Genomic DNA, 25,463 nt, shown 5'->3' with positions numbered 1-25,463 from the left:
TAAGTCTCAGAGATCCAAAGACAGTTCCCTAGACATCACAGTGTGTTTTGACCGTATAATGCTGCATAAACTATGACCTGTCAATTCCAATCGCAACATGTAGGTTCTGGACACATTTCAGATATAATTAAAGCATACAGGATGCACCTTTTGCATTCAGTTTGATTCCCTGGCCAGACAGTCAGGGGTTTTATCTGTGTGGAGTTTGCATGTTTTCCTGATATTCACATGGATTTCATTTTTCATGTGGCTTTTTTCCTACTAAAAGCTACTGGAGCTACTAAAACTGCCCTAAGTGTGAGTACTATGTGGTCAGTCAGACAGACAGACCGACCGACCGAATCACGTACAAATAACAGTACAGATACAGAACTGAACATATACAACAATAAAGACCTTCAAGGTCCCTGTATTTTACATGTATTGGATAGCTGTAGCAAGTCAACACCACAAGTGAGGTTGAATAAATGGATGGATGAATGAATACATAAACGCACGTGCAGATGTGTAAATGAATAAATCATAGGATGTGCAGGGAGATTCAGTTTTAAATGGATGAGTGTGCAAGAAGATGCAGTTTTAAGTATACAGTTAAAAATGATACAGTTACAGGTATAGATTTGAAATTAGAAATGAAAGAGATGTTAAATATTAATAATAATATTATATTATTACATTATATTATTATTATTATATTAATACGATCATATTATTATATATATTTTAACTATGTAATAATTTTAAGTCTTTTATCTTTATTAACGCCTAGCCCCATTAGGTAACAGCTATGGAGACTTTTAATTTTTAATTAACTTTTATTTTGAAAGTACATTGGCAGCCTGACCTGTACATGATTAAAGCGGCAGTGTTCACACTGCAGTCTAGCTTATCAACACGGAAGTGTGAAATGGCTCCGAGTGGACTGAAAGCTGTGGTGGGAGAGAGTGAGTAAACAATCATGTAGTATTTATTCACTCTCACATAAACTACATCAGTGATAATCCAGGACTTGTTGGGTGTTTTTTAACCGGTCAAACTATTTTATATTAATACAATAAAGTGAATTTTTGTAGAAAATTACGTCATGATGGACAAACCCGAGCAGAAGAACTTCCGTATGAGTTTTAGGAAATTGTGTCCAGTGACATTTGAGTAATATAAACAACATACTGTTAGCATTATTAACTCTTTAATAATGTTAATAAATGTTAATGTTGATCTCAGCGTGAATGGGGAATGTTTGGAGTTTATGTCTCTCAGCTGAGGTCTTGTGATCCACCACACAGCCAGTGATCAGTACTACATACTAGCCTACTACATAGTACGCCATCTATAGTGGTACACTCACATACTATGTAGTGGGGTAGTATGCAAGGTCTCATTCGGGGTGAATCATTAGAACTTCGTTGAAATAATAAAAATCTTTATTTATTCCTACAGTTCTATATTTTCATATTGTCATATGCATTTATTAGCAAAAGTTTAGACACCCCTGACGCTTTTTAGTCAGTGAAACAGTTAACACACACCATCTAATTAACGTTACAATAGCATTTTCTATGATACACATTTACTATATTATTCCAGTATGTCAAATTCAGCAAATAAACAGTAACATTGCTAAAAAGTTGTGGAGTTTGCATGCTCTCCCCGTGTCCGTGTGGGTTTCCTCCGGGTGCTCCGGTTTCCTCCCACAGTCCAAAGACATGCAAGTGAGGTGAATTGGAGATACAAAATTGTCCATGACTGTGTTCGATATAACCTTGAGACCTGATGACTCTTGTGTGTAATGAGTGGCTACCACTTCTGTCTTGAATGTATCCAAAACATGACGTTAAAATCCTAATAAACAAACTGTAGTACAAATAAATAGTTTAAATTATTTGTAAGGTTATTTTGTTTTTGCTTACTTATCTTAGCAGAAACAGAATTGCTTCATTTCCTTTTTAATTTCTTTAAGAAATCCTTAACGGAGTCCTGAAGAGTGTGAAGAAAGATGGGGAATGGAAGGTAACACCACTGAGATTAAGAACATTATTAAATTGTTTATTACTTATTTATTGTTTGCAATTAAAAATCATGTTTACCCTTCTGTTTTGCAGGTTCTTATTGTCGATCACGTCAGCATGCGCATTCTCTCCTCCTGCTGCAAAATGTCTGACATCATGGCAGAAGGGGTAACCAGTGAGTAAATATAAGCATTTGTATCAAACACTTCAATTATTAGTCTTTGTGCAAGTTTTACAATTGAGTTTACATTGTTAATTCCACAGTTATACGTATATAATAAGTACTTTGTAAAGGCGTCATTTTTATGGTAGTAATTTTTATATGAATATATAAATTGGGGCCTGTGGTAGCCTAGTGGGTAGAGCTTTGGGCTATCAACCGGAAGATTGGCGGTTCAAATCCAGGCTCTGCTATGCAGCCACTGTTGGGTCCTTGAGCAAGGCCCTTAACCCTGTCTGCTCCAGGGGCACCGTAAGTTGGCTGACCCTGCGCTCTGACCCCAGCTTCCAACACCAGCTGGGATATGCGAAGAAAGAATTTCATTGTACTGTACAACTGTATATGTATATATGACAAATAAAGGATATCTTTCTTTCTTTCTAAATATTTACCAAGGTGGCTAATAATTTTGCAAGTAATTGGATATAAGATGAGCGTTTACCCCTCTCGTCTACATCACATTTGTGCGCAATGGACTGTTAGTGGTTACTCATATTACTCATATTGACAATGCATCACACCCACTCCATGACCTCCTAGTCAGACAGCGGAGCACTTTCAGTCACAGACTCATTCAGCTCCGCTGTAAGAAGGAACGATACAGGAAATCGTTTGTACCAACAACGATCTCACTGTATAACTCGTCTCCACTGTGCCGGGACATCATAGCACACTGAGTCACTATCAGGACAGACTCATTAAGCATGATCTGTCACTGTGTTAATGAAACCGACATTGCACATCGGTGAATATTTACTGAACAGGACACTTTTATAATTGTCTAATATCTCATGTTTTACATATCTTTGTTTTATTTATTATTTACAAGTATTGTACAGTAATACTTACCTACTCAATATTTTTTTTTATGCTGTAGTGCTTGACTTTCCCTTTGGGATTAATAAAGTTATCTATCTGTCTGTCCGTCCGTCCGTCCGTCCACCCACCCATCCATCCATCCACCCACCCGTCCGTCCACCCGTCCATCCATCCGTCCATCCATCTCTATGTGTTGTGAGTGACTTTGATAAGGGGTGTTCACAAGCAGTCGTGGTGTGTACCCACAGACAAGGATTAGAGGATGGTTAGGCCACAATCCATTGACCGGTTGTTGGGCAGCCAGGACACATTAATGCCAGAGGACATAAAGATTACGTTTTTGGTACAGACCAACAGAAGGACTGCTGTGGCCTAAATTGCGGATTATTTTAATTCTGGTTATGAGATAAATGTTTCAGAACACACAGTGCACTGAACCCTTCTGTGTAAAGGGCTTAATACAGTGGTACAGGGACAGTGGTAGCCTAATGGGTAGAGCTTTGAGCTATCAACCGGAAGATTGACGGTTCAAATCCAGGCTCTATTATGCAGCCACTGTAGGGTCCTTGAGAAAGGCCCTTAACCCTGTCTGCTCCAGGGGCGCCGTACAATGGCTGACCCTGCGCTCTGACAAACAAGCTGGGATATGCGAAGAAAGAATTTCATTGTACTGTACAACTGTATATGTATATATGACAAATAAAGTATATCTTCTAATACTCGCAGGCCAGTCAAAGTGCCCATGCTAACACTCTGTCTGCCCTTAAAAGCACCTACAATTGGTACTTAGTACTTATTGGTCGATGAATCCTGTTTTTTCCAAGATTGTATGGACTGTTGAGAACATGCCCAGATGATAGCAGAATGTTTATGCAAGACTTGCTGGAAAATGTTCTAGTACCAGATTCCACAGCATTTCTTTAGATGTCTATGAAGTCCATGTCCTGGTGGCTCAGCACTGTTGTGATTGGAGAGTCTGTTGTAGTTGATTGGTTTGTTACAATGTACGTGCTAGCAGGTTCTGTGGATTTAGCGTGGACTGCTGTATGACTGTTTTGCTTTCAGTTGTGGAAGACATTACCAAGCGCAGAGAGCCGATCTCCAGTCTGGAGGCAATCTACCTCATCTCCCCTACACCAAAGGCAAGAGAACTTTATTAATAAGCATTATTTCTCTTTGTACTGAATCTCTTTTTGTTTTAGTCACATTTTATCTTTAATTATTGACTTTCGTTACGTTGTTTTATATAGTCAGTCCGTGCTCTGATTGGAGACTTCAGGGACTCGGCATACACTTACAAGGCTGCACACATTTTCTTTACCGACAGTAAGAGTTTTATTACTTGTTTGTTTAGTATTATGTTTAATGTTGTTACTACTCTAAACAATTATGCCTGTTTTGTTCATCTCTAGATTGTCCGGATGGTCTTTTTGCTGAGCTTGGAAAATCAAAAGTCTCAAAGGCAATCAAGACACTGAAGGAAATTAATGTCGCTTTTTTACCATATGAATCCCAGGTGAGGATTTATTTGATGCTTAATATAAAATGTGAAATATTTTAGATGTGCCTTCCATATTATCCAGTAATACTACATGTACTTGAAAATGACCTGTTGCGAAAGCTTTTGTCTGTGAGTTTAGTATTGTGCAACATACAAACCCCATTTCCGGAAAAGTTGGGACATTTTGTAAAATGCTATAAAAAGAACAATCTGTGATTTGTTAATTCTCTTAATCTTTATTTAACTGGTAAAAGCAGAAAGACTTCCAATGCTTTCACTGGTCAGCTTTAGTGTATTTTGTAAATATAAGCACATTTAGAATTTGATGCCTGCAACACACTTCAAAAAAGTTTGGACAGAGGCGTGTTTACCCCTGTGTTCCATCAGCTGTCTTGTTAATAAGATTTTTTAATGGTTTGAGAACTGAGGACACTAATTGTTGCAGTTTTGCAAGTGTAATTTTTCTCCACTCTTGCTTCAGCTGCTCAACAGTTCATGGTTGCTGATGATTCTTTCTTTAAAACATAAATTTTCAGTGGTAAAATACGCTAGCACGCCACTCAGGTGGTGCAGCGGTAAAAACACACGCTGGAACCAGAGCTGGGATCTGGAGTACATCGTGTCGGAGGGGGCTTGTGTCAGTTGCGAAGCTCCTCAGTCAGCAGTGGTATCCTCAGTCATGGTTGTATCGGTAGAGGTGAAGCGTAATGCATTCAGGGTAATTGGATACGACTAAATTATGGGAGAAAATTGGGGGAATTAATTGGAGAAAAAGAGGGAAAAAAACATAAATTTTCACAAAGAGACAGAGCTAGGCTGTACGCAGGCCGGTCAAGCACGCACACTCTGTGTCTCTGAAGCCATGCTGTTGTAGCGTGTATGGAATGAGGCTGGGCGTTGTCCCCAGAATAACCTGATTGACCATTTTCTCACGAAACTTGTTACAAAGTGGTGAACCACGACCCATATTTGCTATAAACTGAGCTTTTTTTTTATACCCTATCAACTGTTATCAAAGCATTTGCTTATTGTGGAATGTTTTCAAATGGTGTAACTTGAATATATTATAAACTTGTCATTTTTATTTGCCTTTGCCCAAACGTTTTTGTGTTGTTGCATGTTTAAAATCTGTTTATATTTACCAAATACAATCAAATTGGCCAGTGAAAAATAAGTCTCAGTTAATCTCAGTTAATACACTCTCTTAAGTATTTAGCTAGGGTTAGCAAGCTAGGTCTTCACTGTTGTACTGTATTGACTGATCTGATTGTTTCTCTGCATGTGTAGGTGTTTTCTCTGGATAATCCTGGTTCACTGCACGCGTTCTATAGCCCCAGTAGAACTGACCAGGGCGAACGAACCAGAATGATGGAGGCTGTGGCCGAGCAGATTGCAACACTGTGTGACACACTGAAGGAGTACCCAGCTATCCGCTACCGCCAGTAGGTTTCCAGAGTTCTTGTTCGAGTTCTTTTCTTAGATGTTCTTAGATGTTTTCTTATCTAATGGCCGTATGTCATTTCAATATTTTGGCCAGCCCAGCTGACCTGTGGGGAAGACTCCCTACATATTTATCCATTTATCCAGCTAATACGGCTGGCCCATGTTGTTTTCTTCCTTGTAGCTATTTATTAACTGTCTTGATAGGTTAATAAGATTTCTGTGAGCAGGTGTACATTTTTTTATTGGATGAATGAAGGTTAATGTGAATGGTCAAACATTTCTTTCGGCATCTCAGCATACACCTGTCTGTCTGCCTGTCTGTCTGTCTGTGTCTGTCTGCCTGCCTGCCTGCCTGTTTGTCTATCTATATCTGTCTTCCTGTTTGTTTATCTATATCTGTCTGCCTGTTTGTCTATCTATATCTGTCTTCCTGTTTGTTTATCTATATCTGTCTGCCTGTTTGTCTATCTATATCTGTCTGCCTGTGTCTATCTATATCTGTCTGCCTGTTTGTTTATCTATATCTGTCTGCCTGTTTGTCTATCTATATCTGTCTGCCTGTGTCTATCTATATCTGTCTGCCTGTTTGTCTATCTATATCTGTCTGCCTGTTTGTCTATCTATATCTGTCTGCCTGTTTGTCTATCTATATCTGTCTGCCTGTTTGTCTATCTATATCTGTCTGCCTGTGTCTATCTATATCTGTCTGCCTGTTTGTCTATCTATATCTGTCTGCCTGTGTCTATCTATATCTGTCCGTCTGTTTGTCTATCTATATCTGTCTGCCTTTTTGTCTATCTATATCTGTCTGTCTGTGTCTATCTATATTTGTCTGCCTGTTTATCTATCTATATCTGTCTGTCTGTCAGTCTGTCTGTCTATCTATGTCTGTCTGTCTGTCTGTCTGTCTATCTATGTCTGTCTGTCTGTCTGTCTGTCTATCTATATCGGTCTGTCTACCTGTCTGTCTGTCTGTCTATTTATATCTGTCTGTCTGTGTCTATCTGTCTGCCTGTTTGTGTATCTATATCTGTCTGTCTGTCTGTTTGTCTATCTATATCTGTCTGTCAGTCTGTCTGTCTGCCTGTTTGTCTATCTATATCTGTCTGTCTGTCTGTCTGTCTGTCTGCCTGTGTCTATCTATATCTGTCTGTCTGTCTGCCTGTTTGTCTATCTATATCTGTCTGCCTGTTTGTCTATCTACATATGTCTGTCTGTCTATCTATGTCTGTCTGTCTATCTATATTTATTTATCTGTTTGTCTATCTATCTATCTATCTATCTATCTATCTATCTATCTATCTATCTATCTATCTATCTATCTATCTATCTATTGATCTATTTATCTGTATATCTATCTGTCTATCTATATCTGTTCGTCTATCTGTATATCTGTTTGTCTGCCTGTCTATCTGTTTGTCTGTCTCTCTGCCTGTCTGTCTGTCTATTCATCTACCTATCTACCTATTGATCGCTCTGTCTGTCTATCTAATGAATTTGGGTTTTGTGTTTCTCAGAGGAGCAAAGGAGAACTCTGCCCTGGCTGAGATGGTGCTGGACCGGTTGAATGCACATAAAGCAGACAACCCCAGTATGGGAGAGGTGAGCCATTTACATTTAGTTTCTCTGCAGGTGTCCTGTTGATCTGAGTACGACAGATGTGTAAAGGATTATGGATACGTCAGTGATCATGTATGTGGCCGTCAGTAATATAAACTTGAGGCAATTGGTAATGTTGGCTTAGGTTACTGTTATGCATCCAATTAACACTGTTGTTTACTGGTCTTTATGCAGTGATAAGCAACACACACCAGCACATGTAATTATTACGTCTTGCATACCACAAGCGTTTGTGTTTTTTGTGCTAATTAATCATTGTTAACACACATTTTCATGTGTGAGTGTTTATTTTTAAGAAAAATCTTTATTAGCAGGTAGTACTTACAATTCTGCTTTCATTTTCTTTTGTTCCAATCTGCTCTTTGACTGTCTGTCTGGTATGCTGTCTTCTACTTACTTCTTTTCTCTTTATTTTTCTGTCTTTACATCTGTTTTTCAGCTGATCCTGATCTAGAGGTGCGTAATGTAATGTGCTTGGTTTAGTTCTTTACTTATTTATTCCTTTCTTTTTCTATTTTTGTCCTAAATGTTCCCTTTCTTATCTGTTTAATCTATTTGCTAAAAGCACTTCTACCTTTCTTTTGCTTTATTTGTTGGACTATCAGCAACAACCTTAGTTTCTGAATGTTTTCATTGCGTGGTTTAGTACTAATCACAATTGACCTTAAACCTAGTATTGTTCAGATATACTCTCCAGTGCTGTTTTCTCTATTCCTGTAAGGTGTATCATGGCGCTTTGCGCCTCGCCACTGAAACACCAGGTGTAGCCTCATACCTGCAAGATTTAAAAAAAGTAAAACAATATGCAGGATTCTTATACAAGGTAGAACAGTACTGTGCAGAGAGCCACAACCCAAAAAAATAAAAATGACAAAAATTTGGGGTGTCTAAAATTACAAGTTCTGGTACAAGTATCCATAGAAATTCACGAAAAAACATCCACAGCCTGTAGTGGAGTTAGTGAACAAAGAAGGAATAAAACCAGAATGAGATCTGGTTGTCACAATAGGGCCAGCTGCTCAGTCCACCAGCATGTGATAATTAAGTTCTCAGAAAAAAAAGAGTAAAAGAGGGAGCTCTGTGCAAACCAGGAGTGGGTATAATAAGGATCCAGATGTGGGGCCTACTAATGCCACCTCAGGAGTCAACTCACCCCTCCAGGATGGTTTGGTCATGATGGCTAAAATGTCCCACAACACCAATTGAGTTCTCTAGAAAAAATGTCAATATTTGGACCACCTGACAACTGAACCAAGCCCATTGTCATGATTTTGCAGTGAAAAGAGCTGTTAGCAAACAGAGAAGCATTTAGCTCTATGGGCAGGAAATCATGATTAAATAGAGGGACCTTTACTTGGAGTAAATAGCGCTCCATGAGGTGCAGAGACTGCGGGTTCAAAGAGCCAAGACAACACTAAGACATAAAGCATTAATTTAATAAATGAAAATGCCCCCCTTTGTATCTGTATATTTTGATTTCGTCATCTGATTTGTTTGACTTGTAGGGTACAGATAAAGCACGTTCCCAGCTGTTGATCATCGATCGTGGCTATGACCCAATCACTCCGATTCTGCATGAGCTGACCTTTCAGGCCATGGTCTATGACCTGTTGAAGATGGATGGAGACATCTACAGGTGAACAACTTTTGCTCGGAAATTGATGCCACTACAAATGTTGAAGGGGCGTGAGCAGGCAAATATACCCTCTTCGAATGCAGTCGGGATCCCCAGCAGCAGAGGACAAATTGACTATGCTAAATCTGGAGAAAAAGGGAGAAAATGCATAAATAAATATAAAAAAAAGAGTCATTATAAGGTGTTCCTAATAAAGCGGTCAGTCAGTGTGTCTTATCAAAAGATGTGCATAGTGGCACTTGTATACTACTCCATCTGTAATGTTTGTTTATAGGTACAACATGAGCGGTCTCGCAGAGGACAAGATGAAGGAGGTTCTGCTGGATGAGGATGATGAACTGTGGGTGCAGCTCAGACACATGCACATAGCCGACGTCTCCAAGTAAGAGTCGCACTTTATACAAACTCACACCCCTTTGATTACTTTGTTTTTGAACTGGAAGTAGAGGCTCAGAGATAAAAGTAATGGAATATTGATCTAAAGCTTGGGGACCTGAGCGGTCACTCCTGGTCTGTTGCTTGAATTGTATCCTGTCCCAGTTTTGGATTGCTTTTAATAAAAGGCATCTGCCAAAATACTTTCGTAAGTGCCAACACTGGTCTGTTCTCTGTCTGTTACAGGAAAGTTACTGAACTACTGCATACCTTTTGTGAGAGTAAGAGGATGAACACAGACAAGGTACACAGGCATTCTGGCTTGGCCAAAATAATTTCTCCTCTTATATGTCTAATTGCATCTACCAAATCTGTTCCCTTTGATGACATGTAATGCCTCAGTAGCATTAGCACAGTCTTAGCAGTCTTTTATCATAACGCTCTCACCTCCATACGTCACTTTGATTATGGTATGGCTTGGAATCACATGCACTATTCTTTTTCCAAACATGACGAGTGGAATTAGTGCTAAATAATACTCTGTCCAGAGTATGTTGTTTCAACAGTTATAATGCACATGCACTTTATGAAGGCTAGCCACTTTATTGTATGTTTAAATATATTTGAGCAAATATTAAAACAACAAAGATTAGTAAAGGTCTCATTGACTGTAATGATTAAAATATAACAGAACGGTAATTTTAATATTATTTAAATCATTTAAGATTATTGTGGTGTTGGCCAACACATGAATGTGTTCTATTGTATAACAGTAATGAGGACTAGCTTAAAATCATTGTGAACATTGAGTCACATAATAACTGTGATCGGCATAAAAATAAATTTCAGTTATTATTTCAATCTAACCTGCAAGAGGACAACAATTCAAAGTCTAAAACAAATATCACACATTGTTAAATAATATAATTAAAGAATGTCTCTGGAACTAGGGCAATGCATAACATCAAGCAGAATAATTAGAAGTTAAAAAGAATTTACTAACATCAGGCATGGCACACAGATCGGGTCGGAAAAATGTTCAGTTAAATAAACTTATTATAATACCAACCTTTTAATACCAGATTTTTCTTACTACAAATTAGATGCCTCAGCAGTGTAATAAAAAAAAAAAAAAGACTTTTTACACAGAAGTATATTAACTATCATGGATATTACTATTGCTTATTATGATTATAGGTTTTTTTTCACCTTTAGAGAAACTCACAATCTGTCTTGATGTAACGACTCATCAAACAACATTTCTGGAAAAACGGACAGAACAAACCTTATACACACGATGCCGCATCGGACACACCCAACTCACACATTCATATTTGATAAGAACAGAGGAGCCCCCTGTATGCAACCTATGTCAAGCCATCATTACTATAAAACACATTTTCATAGAATGTGTTAAATATAACAGAGAGAGAGAGACTGAAAACAACTGACTCTATAAGCAATATCTTTACCAGAAACAATGCAAAATGATCATATACTTTCTTAGAAATACAAACTTGAGGACTTTTTTATAAATGCAATAAATTACTGCCCCGAATAACCAGTCCTGCCTTGAAAATAACTCGAGTAAACAAGGCGTTATAAAAACCAAATAAACAAACCTTTAGAGGATGATTTAGCAAATGTTTAAAAGCTTAGCAAGCTTAGTGGAGTTGTTTAAAAAAAGAAATCACTCTTGGGTGTGTCGCAAACTGAAAAGAATGGGTCGCAGAGAGAAATAATAATAAAGTAAACAAATTTTAACAGGCACATAAACACAAAATAAACTTGAACAACCCTTGTGGAGACTTTGCGTTACACCTTATAAATCACAGTGGGACCAGATTGCCACCATTTTTATTAATTAAGTATATTTAGTTTTGTGTTTTGATGCATTGTTTGTGTTGCCAGGCTCATGGTAAAAATCATGGACAAAATGTGGATCACTTGAAAAAAGTTTGAAATACCCTGCTACACGCTGGCTGTCTTCAAAAATAAATGTCACCTGTCTGTATGGTACATCACACAGAGGAACAGTTTGATAGATTGTTATGGGATGGTGTCTCATTATGGTGAACATAATTTTACATCTTTATATGCTATGTTTTTCTTTCCGTAGGCCAACATCAAAGATCTATCTCAGATGCTGAAAAAGATGCCACAGTACCAGAAGGAGCTAAGTCTGGTCAGTTATTTTTCAGGTTCTGCATATTTTAGTGTTTTCTTTCTTCTGCCAGACTGTTAATCAGTGTGTTTGGTTTGCAGTACTCTACTCATCTGAACCTGGCTGATGCCTGCATGCAGAAATTCAAGATGTCTCTGGACAAACTCTGTGAGGTGGAGCAGGTCGGTGTGTGTTACATAATATTCACCTACTTAACACTTCTGTAAGGACAGCTTGTCATAGCTTTGAAACCTTACTGCTGATAGAAAGATTTCACTACTGCAATATGAAAATGTAGTGATGTGTAGTTATCATTTTAAAAACGTATTACATTTTATATAACTATAACAATCTTTCATTCAGTCTCACAGGTTTAAGCTGTCTTATTTATAATAAGAGTATGTGAACAGGTGGCGTATGATTATCTAATTGTTTATCTTTGTTTTGCATTTTAATACAAACATCTCCGTGACCACATTTCTGCTAGTGGCATAATCAAGTGTATATGCATAAGCAGAAATGCTGCAAAGGCCCCATTAAAACAAAAAACAAAAATTACATTGGACCCCATCACCCCAGGCCACTCCAACACTTGGAATAATAACACTATGCAGATATATATGCAACATGGCACATACAGTGGAATTCATAACTTGATACAGGACTGATACCATTTATATGAAAAGTACTAAAGGAAAGTCTTAGCAGGTAGCCAGGCTTCAGTCCTCACTGACAGTTTACTGGTAGCAAATACCATTCACATGGACTGAACCATTTCATGTAAATGGGAGTGGGAGCAGCAAAACAGAGGCTCTCTGGATGTTTACCTTTTGCCAAACAAATGCTTTTTTCTTCATTCCATCAGTGGTTTTATATCATGTGTTGTAGAAGAGTCCTGAAACAGTCTAGCCATTGTGAGGTGCACTTGCTCTCAGTGCCGGTCCCAATATATATAATATATTGGGAATATATATCTTTTTTTTTCCTCTATTTTCATCAATGTTGGGATCCACTGGCCCAATTTGGATGTGCTCCATTTCACTGTGCACTACGGGAAACTTTGCTGATTGCAAAGCACCCTTGTTGGTCAAAGAGGCTTCTTCTGACACATTTATGTTCACACTGACAAGCAATGGATTCTTATAGAGAGTATTACAAGCAAGGTGGACCACACTACTCTCTGCTACAACAAGGATGGATGTTTTTATGCATAAAATGAAACACTGTAGTAAAGATATAACACATTTAATAGAACTGTGTTGGTGAATCTGGCTGAAATGAGAAGTTAAATTAAAGTCAACATTGTATTTCACTCAGTGTATGTAAAATTAACCCAGACCAGAAGCTTATGGAAAATCATATTGCACTCTTTCAAGCTTTCTACAGATGTGTTTCATTAGCAGGTGGAGAAGAAAGCGTCTAGTAAGCTGAAATACTAAAATTATAAAAAATACATTTTAAAACACATTTTTATATAGAGTCGAAATCTTGATCTAGTAAACTTAGTCTGTAAACAGGATATATGTGAGCTGCTCAAACCTTACTGTGGTTTCGACACTTCATGCGCCATCTGTTTTTCACAAGTGGTTGTTTTTTGCACGTTGTAGAACTGCAAGTGTCGTTGATATGCTGAGTTTTCACTGTTCTGTGTGCAGGACCTAGCTATGGGCTCCAACTCTGAAGGTGAACAGCTTAAAGATGCCATGAAGAACATCGTCCCTGTCCTCCTCAACACCGAGGTTCAAGCCTATGACAAAATTCGCATCATACTCCTTTACATCTTCTACAAGAAAAAGGGTAGGGCTTTTCTTTGCCTTGCCAGGGTGTTTTGTCACAGGTTTACACACTGTCACCCAGCTTTTTGCACAACATGATACGGAGACAAGAAAGATCTCTACACAAGTCGGAAGCACAAAGCACATAGCATTGTGTGCTGCAACATTATGATTCCTTTTGTTAAAACTGACCTTAGATGCAGCCCTTGATCATTATTCCCACAAATGCAAAACAGTTCAGAAGACCCCGGTTCGAATTTCAGCTCTGCTACCGGTCGACTGGGTGCCATCTAGCGGGCACAATTTGCAGTGCCTGCAGCAAACAAAAATTGGCAAACGTGTCTACTGGGTGGGAAAATGGCCGGACTAAATATGGTGGGGTCTTCAAACACTGTGCAACAACCTAGGTTAGCAGACCGAGGCACCTGTGCAGAAAGTGGATGAGCCTCAGGTGCGACTCCGTAAAAGAAGGGGTCCGCAAGTTTTACGCACACGTCGGATGGGCATGAGCAGGCAAACATACCCTACACAAACGCCAACGGGATCCCGATGTTGTTGCTGTTTATGTTAACCAGGGCAGCTCTACTGACTTGGGGCTGCTTACGTGGTGCCTTGGTCACCCGAGCGGTATGCTAGCTGAGTACGGTCTAGGAACTTCCACCGGCTTGACCAGTCACTCAACAGACACACTTGGCTGCCTCGGGGAAAATGCCTACTGCCTGGTCCCTAGCGAAATCCACCAAAGGTCCCTGAAAACAAGCTGGTGGAAGCACATATGTAGGGGGAAGTGTGTACTAGCTGATCCATGATGATGTTTATAGCAGAAGATACCTGAGTGCACTGGGCAATCGGACATGTCTAAATTGAGGGGGGACTAGGGGAAATACTGATAATGAGTCTTTAAAGTCTTTAGTGTGACTCATTTTACTGTATTGGTGTGACTACACCTTGGAAGTAACTCTGCTCTCTCAAACCTGGTTGTTGTCATCCTGGTAGGCCTTACTGAAGAGAACCTCACCAAGCTCATCCAGCATGCCAATGTGCAGCAGAACAGCAACATCATCACCAACTTGCAGCATTTGGGATGCCCCATCATCACTGGTGTAAGCTTTACCACCATACCTACTATATATAGACAGTACTGGAGCTGCTGGTTGGATGAATAATGCTCAAATAAGGTTCATGGTTTTTTTTCCTCACAGGGTGCTAATGCTGGGAATTCTCTGCCAGTTAGGAAAGAGCGGACTGAAAGCACATACCAGCTGTCCCGCTGGACCCCTATCATCAAAGATATCATGGAGGTACAGAATGACTATTCATGAGGCTTCTAAATAATAATTCCATTTATCAAGACTACAGACTTCTTTTGTAATATTTAAATATTAGCTCTGCTATCGGCCAGCCGGGCCTTATACAGACAGTTTACTGTGGGCCTAGTGAGCTGCCTTGCCGTCTACTGCCTACCTGGCCAGCTGCCTAAGTAGAAAGGATTCTAATAAGTTATAAGGTTATTCAGACACACTACTTAGACAGTGATTTATGTCACTGCAGTCTTGGTGTACTAAGATAACACAGTTAGCCTTAGGCAATTCAAACCGATGGCCTGAGGCAGCACAACCCACGAGCATGCCAGCTAACATCTCCCTCCGTGCACCGAAACTGGTTCAACTGTCACTGACGAGCAAAAATGTGCAAATAAATAACACTTGTGCACCTTTTTAAATATTAAAAATGATTGAGAATTGATTTACATTTAAAAATAACTTTGTTACTCTGCGTTCGTCCACCGAATTTGTCTATTTTTGTGAGAAAAGTTGTGCCGCACTGAATGCTGGGATTGCCTTCACCTCTAAGGAAGCATCGGATGCTCCCTTGTTATTCAGGCAGTTTATAGCTTCGGAATACGGCACCTCACAAGGCATCTTAAGGCATCTAATAATTCGAACAGCCTTTTCCTCAGGAGCGCACATAGGTTGACTTAAAATGCTGTCTATGTAGAGTGATCACTAGGTTTTCGAACAGACCCTGTGTCTGAGGGTGGTCGGGCCAAGGGGATTCCTTATTGCTGCTGCAATTGCGGCCTCTGCTGGCTGCACAGAGATCAGAGCGTGAATTTATGTGGAGAGCTTAACAGTGAACTGGTTTGTACTGGGAAACGTACTGTTAACAGTGTCTTGTCTTTATATTGAGCTAGAACTAAAAACCTTAGCAAGGAGCTGTCATTCTGCTTCCTGTTGAAAGGAACACACTTGATCTGTGTTCCATTTAAAAACAATTATTGCGAAATCAAGATTTAGTGTTATTGTGTTGTCACGTTCCATAAATAGCACATCATATTGCACAGCTGAATGTTGCCACATGCATGGGTTTAGACATGTTTAAGTGGAAGTTAAACCTGCTGCTCTGCTCTCCAGGACATAATTGAGGACAAGCTGGACCGAAAAAAGTGGCCATTCCTCTCTGATCCTGCTCCTATCACCACCACTCAGACTGTAGTAAGGTATGAACAGCATACACATTACACACGAGCTGAGATTAGCATTGCACATCTTCATACGTTCTCAATGATTTTTATTATCTAGATATAAATGGCTTGGGTTTCTTTAACCTCACATTAATCTGATTTAGCTGCCAGGAAGGGGCCGGGTCCGGGTCCTTTCTGTGTGGAGTTTGCATGTTCTTTCCATGTCTGCGTGGATATCTCTGGGAGCTCCAGTTTCCTCCCACAGTCCAAAGACATGCAAGTGAGGTGAATTGGCGATACAAAATTGTCCATGAATGTGTTTTATATTAACAACTTGAACTGATGAATCTTGTGTAACGAGTAACTACCTGTTCTGTTATTAATGTAACCAAAGTGTGTAAAAACATGATGTTAAAATCCTAATAAAATACATAAATATAAAAAGAACAACATAAGAACAGCACATGACAAGGATGAATGACTGACATGAGAATTAACTACCCTTACTGCCATGAATATGGGACATTTGTGGCCTAGTGGTTAAGGTACTGGACTAGTAAGCCAGAGGGTTGCTGGTTTAAGCCTCACCTGCCAGGCTGACACTGTTGGGTCCCTGAGCAAGGCCCTTAACTTTTAATTGCTTAGACAATATACTGTAAGTCGCTTTGGATAAAAGCGCTGCTAAATGCAGAAAATGTAAATGTAAATGAATATAACCATGGTGTAAGCGTGGCGTAAAACAACTAAATAAATAAACTATGTCTCGTGTGGCTAAAGCCTTGTGATTAATAGCCGCCCTGTCCAGGGTATTCCTGTTTTACGCTCAGTGTTTCTAAATGAAACCAGTCACAAAAAAGTATTAGTTACATAGTATATTTTGATCAAACAAATGTGCTTATTTATAGAATTAGATCAGTTGCAAATGCTGATTGGCTGATGGTACCATGCAAGTGAGCAAATTTAAGAAGCCTTGAATGCTTCATCCAACTCAAATCAGTTACTGGAAAAATAATTTCTGTTAGTTAAATTTCATTTTGAAGCTAATCACACATAAGCAGACCAACACCGAAAGCAAATTGCTGTTGGGGATTTAGAGTACTTTTGCATTTCAAATGAGCCACCTGGAAACACTTGGCACAAGGCGGGAGTACAACCTGGACACAGTGCCAGCTTATCATAGAGCATCAAACCTATGAACTCACACATGTTCACTTTCACCTAGAGTCAAATTAAAGCACATATGTTTTCGGGAGGTAAGAGAAAGCCAGAATAGTCAAAGGAAGCTGATGTGGGTGCCTTCAGAATGACTTTCCCGATGAATCATTGATTCATGTATTTGACATTCTTTAATATGGTAAGTGGCCATTTAAAATTTTGTACTTCAAATTGTGTTGTTTTCTTGACCACAGCAGTGCTCGCTTTGGACACTGGCACAAAAACAAGGCTGCTACAGAGTACCGCTCTGGCCCTCGACTCATCATCTTCGTGATCGGTGGGGTGACGTATTCAGAGATGCGCTCAGCTTATGAAGTGACCCGTGCGACTGAAGGCAAATGGGAGGTCCTGATTGGTAAGTAAATATGATCTATTATATTTTGTCTGTGTATTATACATTAACGGACAGCAAAGTACTCAACCAGTTTGGGTTATGTTCTTCCAATTTATTCTGGTCTTTATAAATGAGTGCATGTGTGGTATTTCCATCGAAGGTTGAATAAGAAGGGATTTGTAGGACTGCTCACATGTCTGATATACACCCTCCTTGGACGCTATCGGGGTCCAAAAAAATGAAAACGGGGCAAAAAGTGGGTAAAATGCATAAAAGGATAATAAAAGGATATATAATGTGCATCACATTAACTACGCCAGTCCCTGGGCAGTCACTTTCAGTCCAGAAGCCTGGGCAAAGCTCCTCTGCACACAAATGTGCATCTGAGGCCAGAGCCACCGACCTGTTTGGCCGTCCACACAAACACAGTCGGTTGGGTTTGAGGGAGGGTGAATCGGACTGGGTCTCTTCCCACTGCCGCTGCGATAAGCATTTTCCAGAACTGGCCTGGGTGCCTGCTCGAGTGAGGGTGGAGTCTTTTCGTCTCCCAAACTTCCAGTTCTCTTTTTGGCTCATTCCATATCATATTCTGGGTGATTCATGATGACCGTATATAAACTGCAGTAACCAGGGAGCGCTACATGACACTCAGCTGTTCCTGTTCAAGCCTAGTACAAGACATGTAACATTAATGTAAGTCTAAATAACACCCACCTGGAATGTAATTCTTAAACATTTGCTGATATTGGCTGACTGTCCAGGGTGTTTCCTACCTTTCGCCTAATGAACTGTACCCACAGTGGCCCTGAATAGGATAAAGCAGTACTAAAACAATGAAGGAAAGATGGAGTGGGTGGAATGGGTGGAATGGGTGGATGGATAGGATGAATGGAATGGATATATGGGATGGATGGAGTGGATGGATGGATAGGATGGATGGAATGAGTGGATGGAATGCATGGATGGATGGGATAAATGGATGGATGGATGGATGGATGGATAGGATAGATGGAATGGATAGATGGGATGGATGGATAGATGGAATGGATGGATGGGATGGATGGATAGATAGATGGATGGATAGATGGGATGGATGGAGTGGATGGGTAAATGGAGTGAGTGGAGTGGATGGATGGATGGATGGATGGAGTGGATGGATAAATGGAGTGAGTGGAGTGGATGGATGGATAGATGGATGGATAGATGGGATGGAGTGGATGGATAAATGGAGTGAGTGGATGGATAAATGGAGTGAGTGGATGGATGGATGGATGGATGGATGATAGATAGATGGATGGATAGATGGATGGATAGAGTGGATGGATAAATGGAGTGAGTGGAGTGGATGGATAGATGATGGATGGATGGATGGATGGAGTGGGTGGATAAATTGAGTGAGTGGGATGGATAGATGGATGGAGTGATGGATGGATGGATGGATGGATGGATGGATAGATGGGCTGGATGGAGTGGATGGATAAATGGAGTGAGTGGATGGATGGATAGATGGATGGAGTGGATGGATGGATGGATAGATGGGATGGATGGAGTGGATGGATAAATGGAGTGAGTAGATGGATGGATAGATAGATGATAGATGGATGGATAGATGGGATGGATGGAGTGGATGGGTAAATGGAGTGAGTGGAGTGGATGGATGGATGGATGGATGGATAGATAGATGGGATGGATGGAGTGGATGGATAAATGGAGTGAGTGGATGGATGGATGGATAGATAGATGGATGGATAGATAGATGGATAGATAGATGGATGGATAGAGTGGATGGATAAATGGAGTGAGTGGATAAATGGAGTGAGTGGAGTGGATGGATAGATGATGGATGGATAGATGGATGGATGGATGGAGTGGGTGGATAAATTGAGGGAGTGGATGGATGGATGGAGTGGATGGATAGATAGATGGATGGCTAGATGGATGGATAGAGTGGATGGATAAATGGAGTGAGTGGAGTGGATGGATAGATGATGGATGGATAGATGGATAGATGGATGGAGTGGGTGGATAAATTGAGGGAGTGGAGTGGAGTGGATGGATGGATGGAGTGGATGGAGTGGATGGATGGATGGATAGATGGAGTGAGTAGATGGATGGATAGATGATAGATGGATGGATGGATAGATGGGATGGATGGAGTGGATGGATAAATGGAGTGAGTGGAGTGGATGGATGGATGGATAGATGGATGGATAGATGGGATGGATGGAGTGGATGGATAAATGGAGTGAGTAGATGGATGGATGGATAGATAGATGGATGGATAGATAGATGGATGGATAAATGGAGTGAGTGGAGTGGATGGATAGATGATGGATGGATAGATGGATGGATGGATGGAGTGGGTGGATAAATTGAGGGAGTGGAGTGGATGGATGGATGGAGTGGATGGAGTGGATGGATGGATGGATAGATGGAGTGAGTAGATGGATGGATAGATGATAGATGGATGGATGGATGGATGGATAGATGGGATGGATGGAGTGGATGGATAAATGGAGTGAGTGGATGGATGGATGGATAGATGGATGGAGTGGATGGATAGATAGATGGATGGAGTGGATGGATAGATGGATGGAGTGGATGGAATGATGGATAGATGGGGTGGATGGATAAATGGAGTGAGTGGAGTGGATGGAGTGGATGGATGAATAGATGGATGGATAGATGGAGTGGATGGATATATGGATGGATGGATGGATAGATGGATATATGGATGGATGGATGGATAGATGGATATATGGATGGATGGATAGATAGAGTGGATGGATAGATGGATGGATAGAGTGGATGGATAAATGGAGTGAGTGGATAAATGGAGTGAGTGGAGTGGATGGATAGATGATGGATGGATAGATGGATGGATGGATGGAGTGGGTGGATAAATTGAGGGAGTGGAGTGGATGGATGGATGGAGTGGATGGATAGATAGATGGATGGCTAGATGGATGGATAGAGTGGATGGATAAATGGAGTGAGTGGAGTGGATGGATAGATGATGGATGGATAGATGGATAGATGGATGGAGTGGGTGGATAAATTGAGGGAGTGGAGTGGAGTGGATGGATGGATGGAGTGGATGGATGGATGGATAGATGGAGTGAGTAGATGGATGGATAGATGATAGATGGATGGATGGATAGATGGGATGGATGGAGTGGATGGATAAATGGAGTGAGTGGAGTGGATGGATGGATGGATAGATGGATGGATAGATGGGATGGATGGAGTGGATGGATAAATGGAGTGAGTAGATGGATGGATGGATAGATAGATAGATGGATGGATAGATAGATGGATGGATAAATGGAGTGAGTGGAGTGGATGGATAGATGATGGATGGATAGATGGATGGATGGATGGAGTGGGTGGATAAATTGAGGGAGTGGAGTGGATGGATGGAGTGGATGGAGTGGATGGAGTGGATGGATGGATGGATAGATGGAGTGAGTAGATGGATGGATGGATGGATAGATGGAGTGAGTAGATGGATGGATAGATGATAGATGGATGGATGGATGGATGGATAGATGGGATGGATGGAGTGGATGGATAAATGGAGTGAGTGGATGGATGGATGGATAGATGGATGGAGTGGATGGATAGATAGATGGATGGAGTGGATGGATAGATGGATGGAGTGGATGGAATGATGGATAGATGGGGTGGATGGATAAATGGAGTGAGTGGAGTGGATGGAGTGGATGGATGAATAGATGGATGGATAGATGGAGTGGATGGATATATGGATGGATGGATGGATAGATGGATATATGGATGGATGGATGGATAGATGGATATATGGATGGATGGATAGATAGAGTGGATGGATAGATGGATATATGGATGGATAGATGGAGTGGATGGATCGATGGATATATGGATGGATAGATGGATGGATGGAGTGGATGGATAGATAGAGTGGATGGATGGATGGATGGATGGATGGATGGATGGATGGATGGATAGATAGATGGAGTGGATGGATATATGGATGGATAGATGGAGTGGATGGATAGATGGATAGATGGATATATGGATGGATAGATGGATGGATGGATAGAGTGGATGGATAGATGGATATATGGATGGATAGATGGAGTGGATGGATGGATGGATAGATGGATGGATGGATAGAGTGGATGGATAGATATATGGATGGATAGATGGATGGATGGAGTGGATGGATGGATAGAGTGGATGGATGGATGGATAGATGGATGGATGGAGTGGATGGAGTGGATGGAGTGGATGGATGGATGGAGTGGATGGATGGATGGATGGATGGATGGATGGATGGATGGATAGATAGATAGGTGGATGGATAGATATATGGATGGATAGATGGAGTGGATGGATAGATGGATGGATGGATATATGGATGGATAGATGGATGGATGGATAGAGTGGATGGATAGATGGATGGATAGATGGATGGATGGATGGAGTGGATGGATGGATGGATGGATGGAGTGGATGGATGGATGGAGTGGATGGATGGATGGAGTGGATGGATGGATGGATGGATGGAATGGATAGATGGATGGAGTGGATGGATGGATGGAGTGGATGGATGGATGGAGTGGATGGATGGAGTGGATGGATGGATGGATGGATAGGTGGATGGATGGAATGGATAGGTGGATGGATGGATGGATGGATGGATAGGTGGATGGATGGAATGGATAGGTGGATGGATGGATGGAATGGATAGATGGATGGAGTGGATGGGTGAATGGATGGAGTGGATGCTGGCTGATAAACACACCAGCATCTGCATGGGAGTACCAGCACATGTCAAGACCTTTCCCAAACTGTGTTTTTAATTTACTGTTTAACATTTAGGCTTCGTTCTCTGTTATGCTGTTTTAAAGTGTTTTAGATTTTGATTGGTTGCCAGAATGTTGTTGGTTAATAATTAAACAAAACGAATGGAGGCTGGTTGTAGTCAAAAGAAATTTGAAAGTATTTATGTTTGGTTTTTTTTAGGTTCATCCCACATTCTCACCCCAACCAGTTTTCTTGAGGATTTAAAGACACTGGACCAGCCAGCACAAGCATCAGCTTAGCAGTAAAGCATTGAAAACCTAGCATTGAGAGAACCCATTACCCATCCATGGTTTTACATTTAATCCTGAGTAGTAACCTGATCCTTTACACTCTTTTAAAGTTTCCTTGTTTTAATAGTTAGAAGCATATTCAGTAACGTATGTATATATTCATGCTATTTAATTAATTTAAAATGATTTGTATGACTGTAATGCCTGTAATTGAAAACTATTCAGTAAGCCGGAGCGACATTTCTTGCTAGTATACAGACAACCACTTTTTCTGTTTTTTTTGCTAACTTTACTGACACTGAAGCATATAGAGCTGTGATTATATACACTGGATACCTGGGTAATACACTGTAGCTTCCTTTACTGTCACTTTTTTTATTTATTTATACAGTATACTGCTATTGTCTGTACTGCCTGAGTAGCTTCTCTAGCTAACAGATGAAGGCTAAAGTGACCAAACTTTTGTGCTATGTCACTGTTTTTTCTATAAAGAGGGAGATACTGCTTTAGCTTCAGCCTGAGTTACTGTGAGCGTCGTGTTATTGCTTAGATCAGTTCCTTGCCACTTTGATCAAAGTTTTATGTAATCAGAAGCCTTGGGATCGAACTGTTTGACTAAAAAAATGTTGGTCACTGTAAGTTCACTTAACATAACCGGCTCAATGAGCCAACTTAACCAACAACACATTACTTTTATACAGAGAAATGTTAAAGACATTGATTGCCAAATGCTGTGGTGAGCGGAGCAGCATAAAATGCTTATTATTTGAAAGTAGTTGTAAAAATGAAGCACGTTTTACTGTTTCTTCCATGTTCTGTTGATCGGTTGATTTTTTTTTTTGTGGTGGACTCTCTCACTTTCTTTCTTTTCTTTTTTTGTTGTTTTTCTTATATTAAACTGATGCACTTTGTATAAATGTGTAATTTCTGGTTAAATAATAAATAAAGTTAAAGCATCTAAAGTTTCTTTTTGGCTGCTCTGGTTTCTTTATACCATATTTGATAGTGTTTGTATGGTCCTCACTTTGTGCACAGGGGCACAGTCATGCTGAAACAAGAAAGGACATTTCCCAAACTGTTCCCACAAGTTAAATGTACACCGATCAGCCATAACATTAAAACCACCTCCTTGTTTCTACACTCACTGTCTATTTTATCAGCTCCACTTACCATATAGAAGCACTTTGTAGTTCTACAATTACTGACTGTAGTCCATCTGTTTCTCTACATACTTTGTTAGCCCCCTTTCATGCTGTTCTTCAATGGTCAGGACCACCACAGAGTAGGTATTATTTAGGTGGTGAATCATTCTCAGCACTGCAGTGACACTGACATGGTGGTGGTGTGTTAGTGTGTGTTGTGCTGGTATGAGTGGATCAGACACAGCAGTACTGTGGAATTTTTAAACACCTCACTGTCACTGCTGGACTGAGAATAGTCCACCAACCAAAAATATCCAGCCAACAGCGCCCCGTGGGCAGCTCCTGTGAGCACTGATGAAGGTCTAGAAGATGACCAACTCAAACAGCAGCAATAGATGAGCGATCGTCTCTGACTTTACATCTACAAGGTGGACCAACTAGGTAGGAGTGTCTAATAGAGTGGACAGTGAGTGGACACGGTGTTTAAAAACTCCAGCAGCGCTGCTGTGTCTGATCCACTCATACCAGCACAACACACACTAACACACCACCACCATGTCAGTGTCACTGCAGTGCTGAGAATCATCCACCACCTAAATAATACCTGCTCTGTGGTGGCCCTGACCATTGAAGAACAGCATGAAAGGGGGCTAACAAAGCATGCAGAGAAACAGCAACTACAAAGTGCTTGTATATGGTAAGTAGAGCTGATAAAATGGACAGTGAGTGTACAAACAAGGAGGTGGTTTTAATGTTATGGCTGATCGGTGTACATCATTCATTTTTACCATTGCTCTATCCTGGTCCGGTCTTTCTGGAAACACTGGGCACAAGGCTTGAATACAACAAAGACAGGGTGCCAAACCATCATGGTGCTTTGGTATAAATCAGGCGTAATGCATTAACACCTGATTCAAAGCAAGGCATTCAGTACAGCATCCCTGAGAGCTGGAGTAAGGCCCAGGCATGTGTGGGGCAGTGGAGATCTGGGGCACATCTGAAAGGAGTTTCCCTAAAAAGAGATAATTTGGGTGATACCCCCTGTGATGGTGAATTATAATTGGGAACAATGGTCAAATGCATAGTTAAAAGGTAGCGCTTAGTCTCTGCCTTTCCCGCCAGTATTCTGAGGATCAGTGAGGGTGCTTGGGTGGTAAAGTACGCCAGCCCATTACTACTTTAAATCTCAGTGTTGCTACGTTCCTATTAGCATCTGCACAGAAATTATGTCTGGGGATTTTGGGGAGTGGGGGTGCGGGGGTGCGGGGTTGCGGGTAGGTGATCGAGTCCCAAGCCTGACAGTTGGCTGCCAGCATTGGATTTAGGTGTTTCCCAGCTGCTGAAGGGGGATCACTTTTTAAATCACTGTCTATTTATGTTCTTAAAAGCTGTCTCATTTGCACATGTTATATGACCATATATTTGTGTACATCTGGAGTTTCCACCAAGTGCTTTCTCAATTTTGGATTTTTCTACTACTACTTTCAGTTTCATGATGAAGCCCTGCAAATGGGAAGTGGATTCTCAAACACAGCTATTAAATCTAAAGATTTTTATATTTAAAAGAAACATATCATGGGGTTTGACTTTTTTAAATACACACATATTTGCATGCACGTTGCTGTGACGTTTTCCCTATTTGTTTCTAAGTCTTCCTTTTCTTACTGA

The 25,463-nt window shown here is 40.5% G+C and overlaps 1 protein-coding gene across 1 annotated transcript; it reads left to right on the top strand.

Moving 5' to 3' along the window:
- The first annotated feature begins 888 nt into the window (after nt 1-888).
- On the top strand, nt 889-23,619 carry stxbp2 (syntaxin binding protein 2). Its single transcript, XM_063015364.1, has 19 exons — nt 889-944; nt 1,961-2,010; nt 2,103-2,184; nt 4,114-4,190; nt 4,299-4,374; nt 4,461-4,564; nt 5,837-5,991; nt 7,510-7,594; nt 9,118-9,248; nt 9,523-9,630; nt 9,870-9,927; nt 11,743-11,808; nt 11,889-11,969; nt 13,443-13,584; nt 14,559-14,665; nt 14,765-14,863; nt 15,977-16,062; nt 17,436-17,596; nt 22,583-23,619. The coding sequence occupies exons 1-19, from the start codon at nt 908-910 to the stop codon at nt 22,660-22,662; spliced, it is 1,785 nt and encodes a 594-aa protein (XP_062871434.1). The 5' UTR covers nt 889-907; the 3' UTR covers nt 22,663-23,619.
- The last annotated feature ends 1,844 nt before the right edge of the window (nt 23,620-25,463 follow it).

Source organism: Trichomycterus rosablanca, chromosome 2 (assembly GCF_030014385.1).
Source record: "Trichomycterus rosablanca isolate fTriRos1 chromosome 2, fTriRos1.hap1, whole genome shotgun sequence".
NCBI classification, from domain to species: domain Eukaryota; kingdom Metazoa; phylum Chordata; class Actinopteri; order Siluriformes; family Trichomycteridae; genus Trichomycterus; species Trichomycterus rosablanca.
The sequence above is the reverse complement of the archived record's forward strand: the minus strand, read 5'-3'. Positions and strand labels throughout refer to the sequence as shown.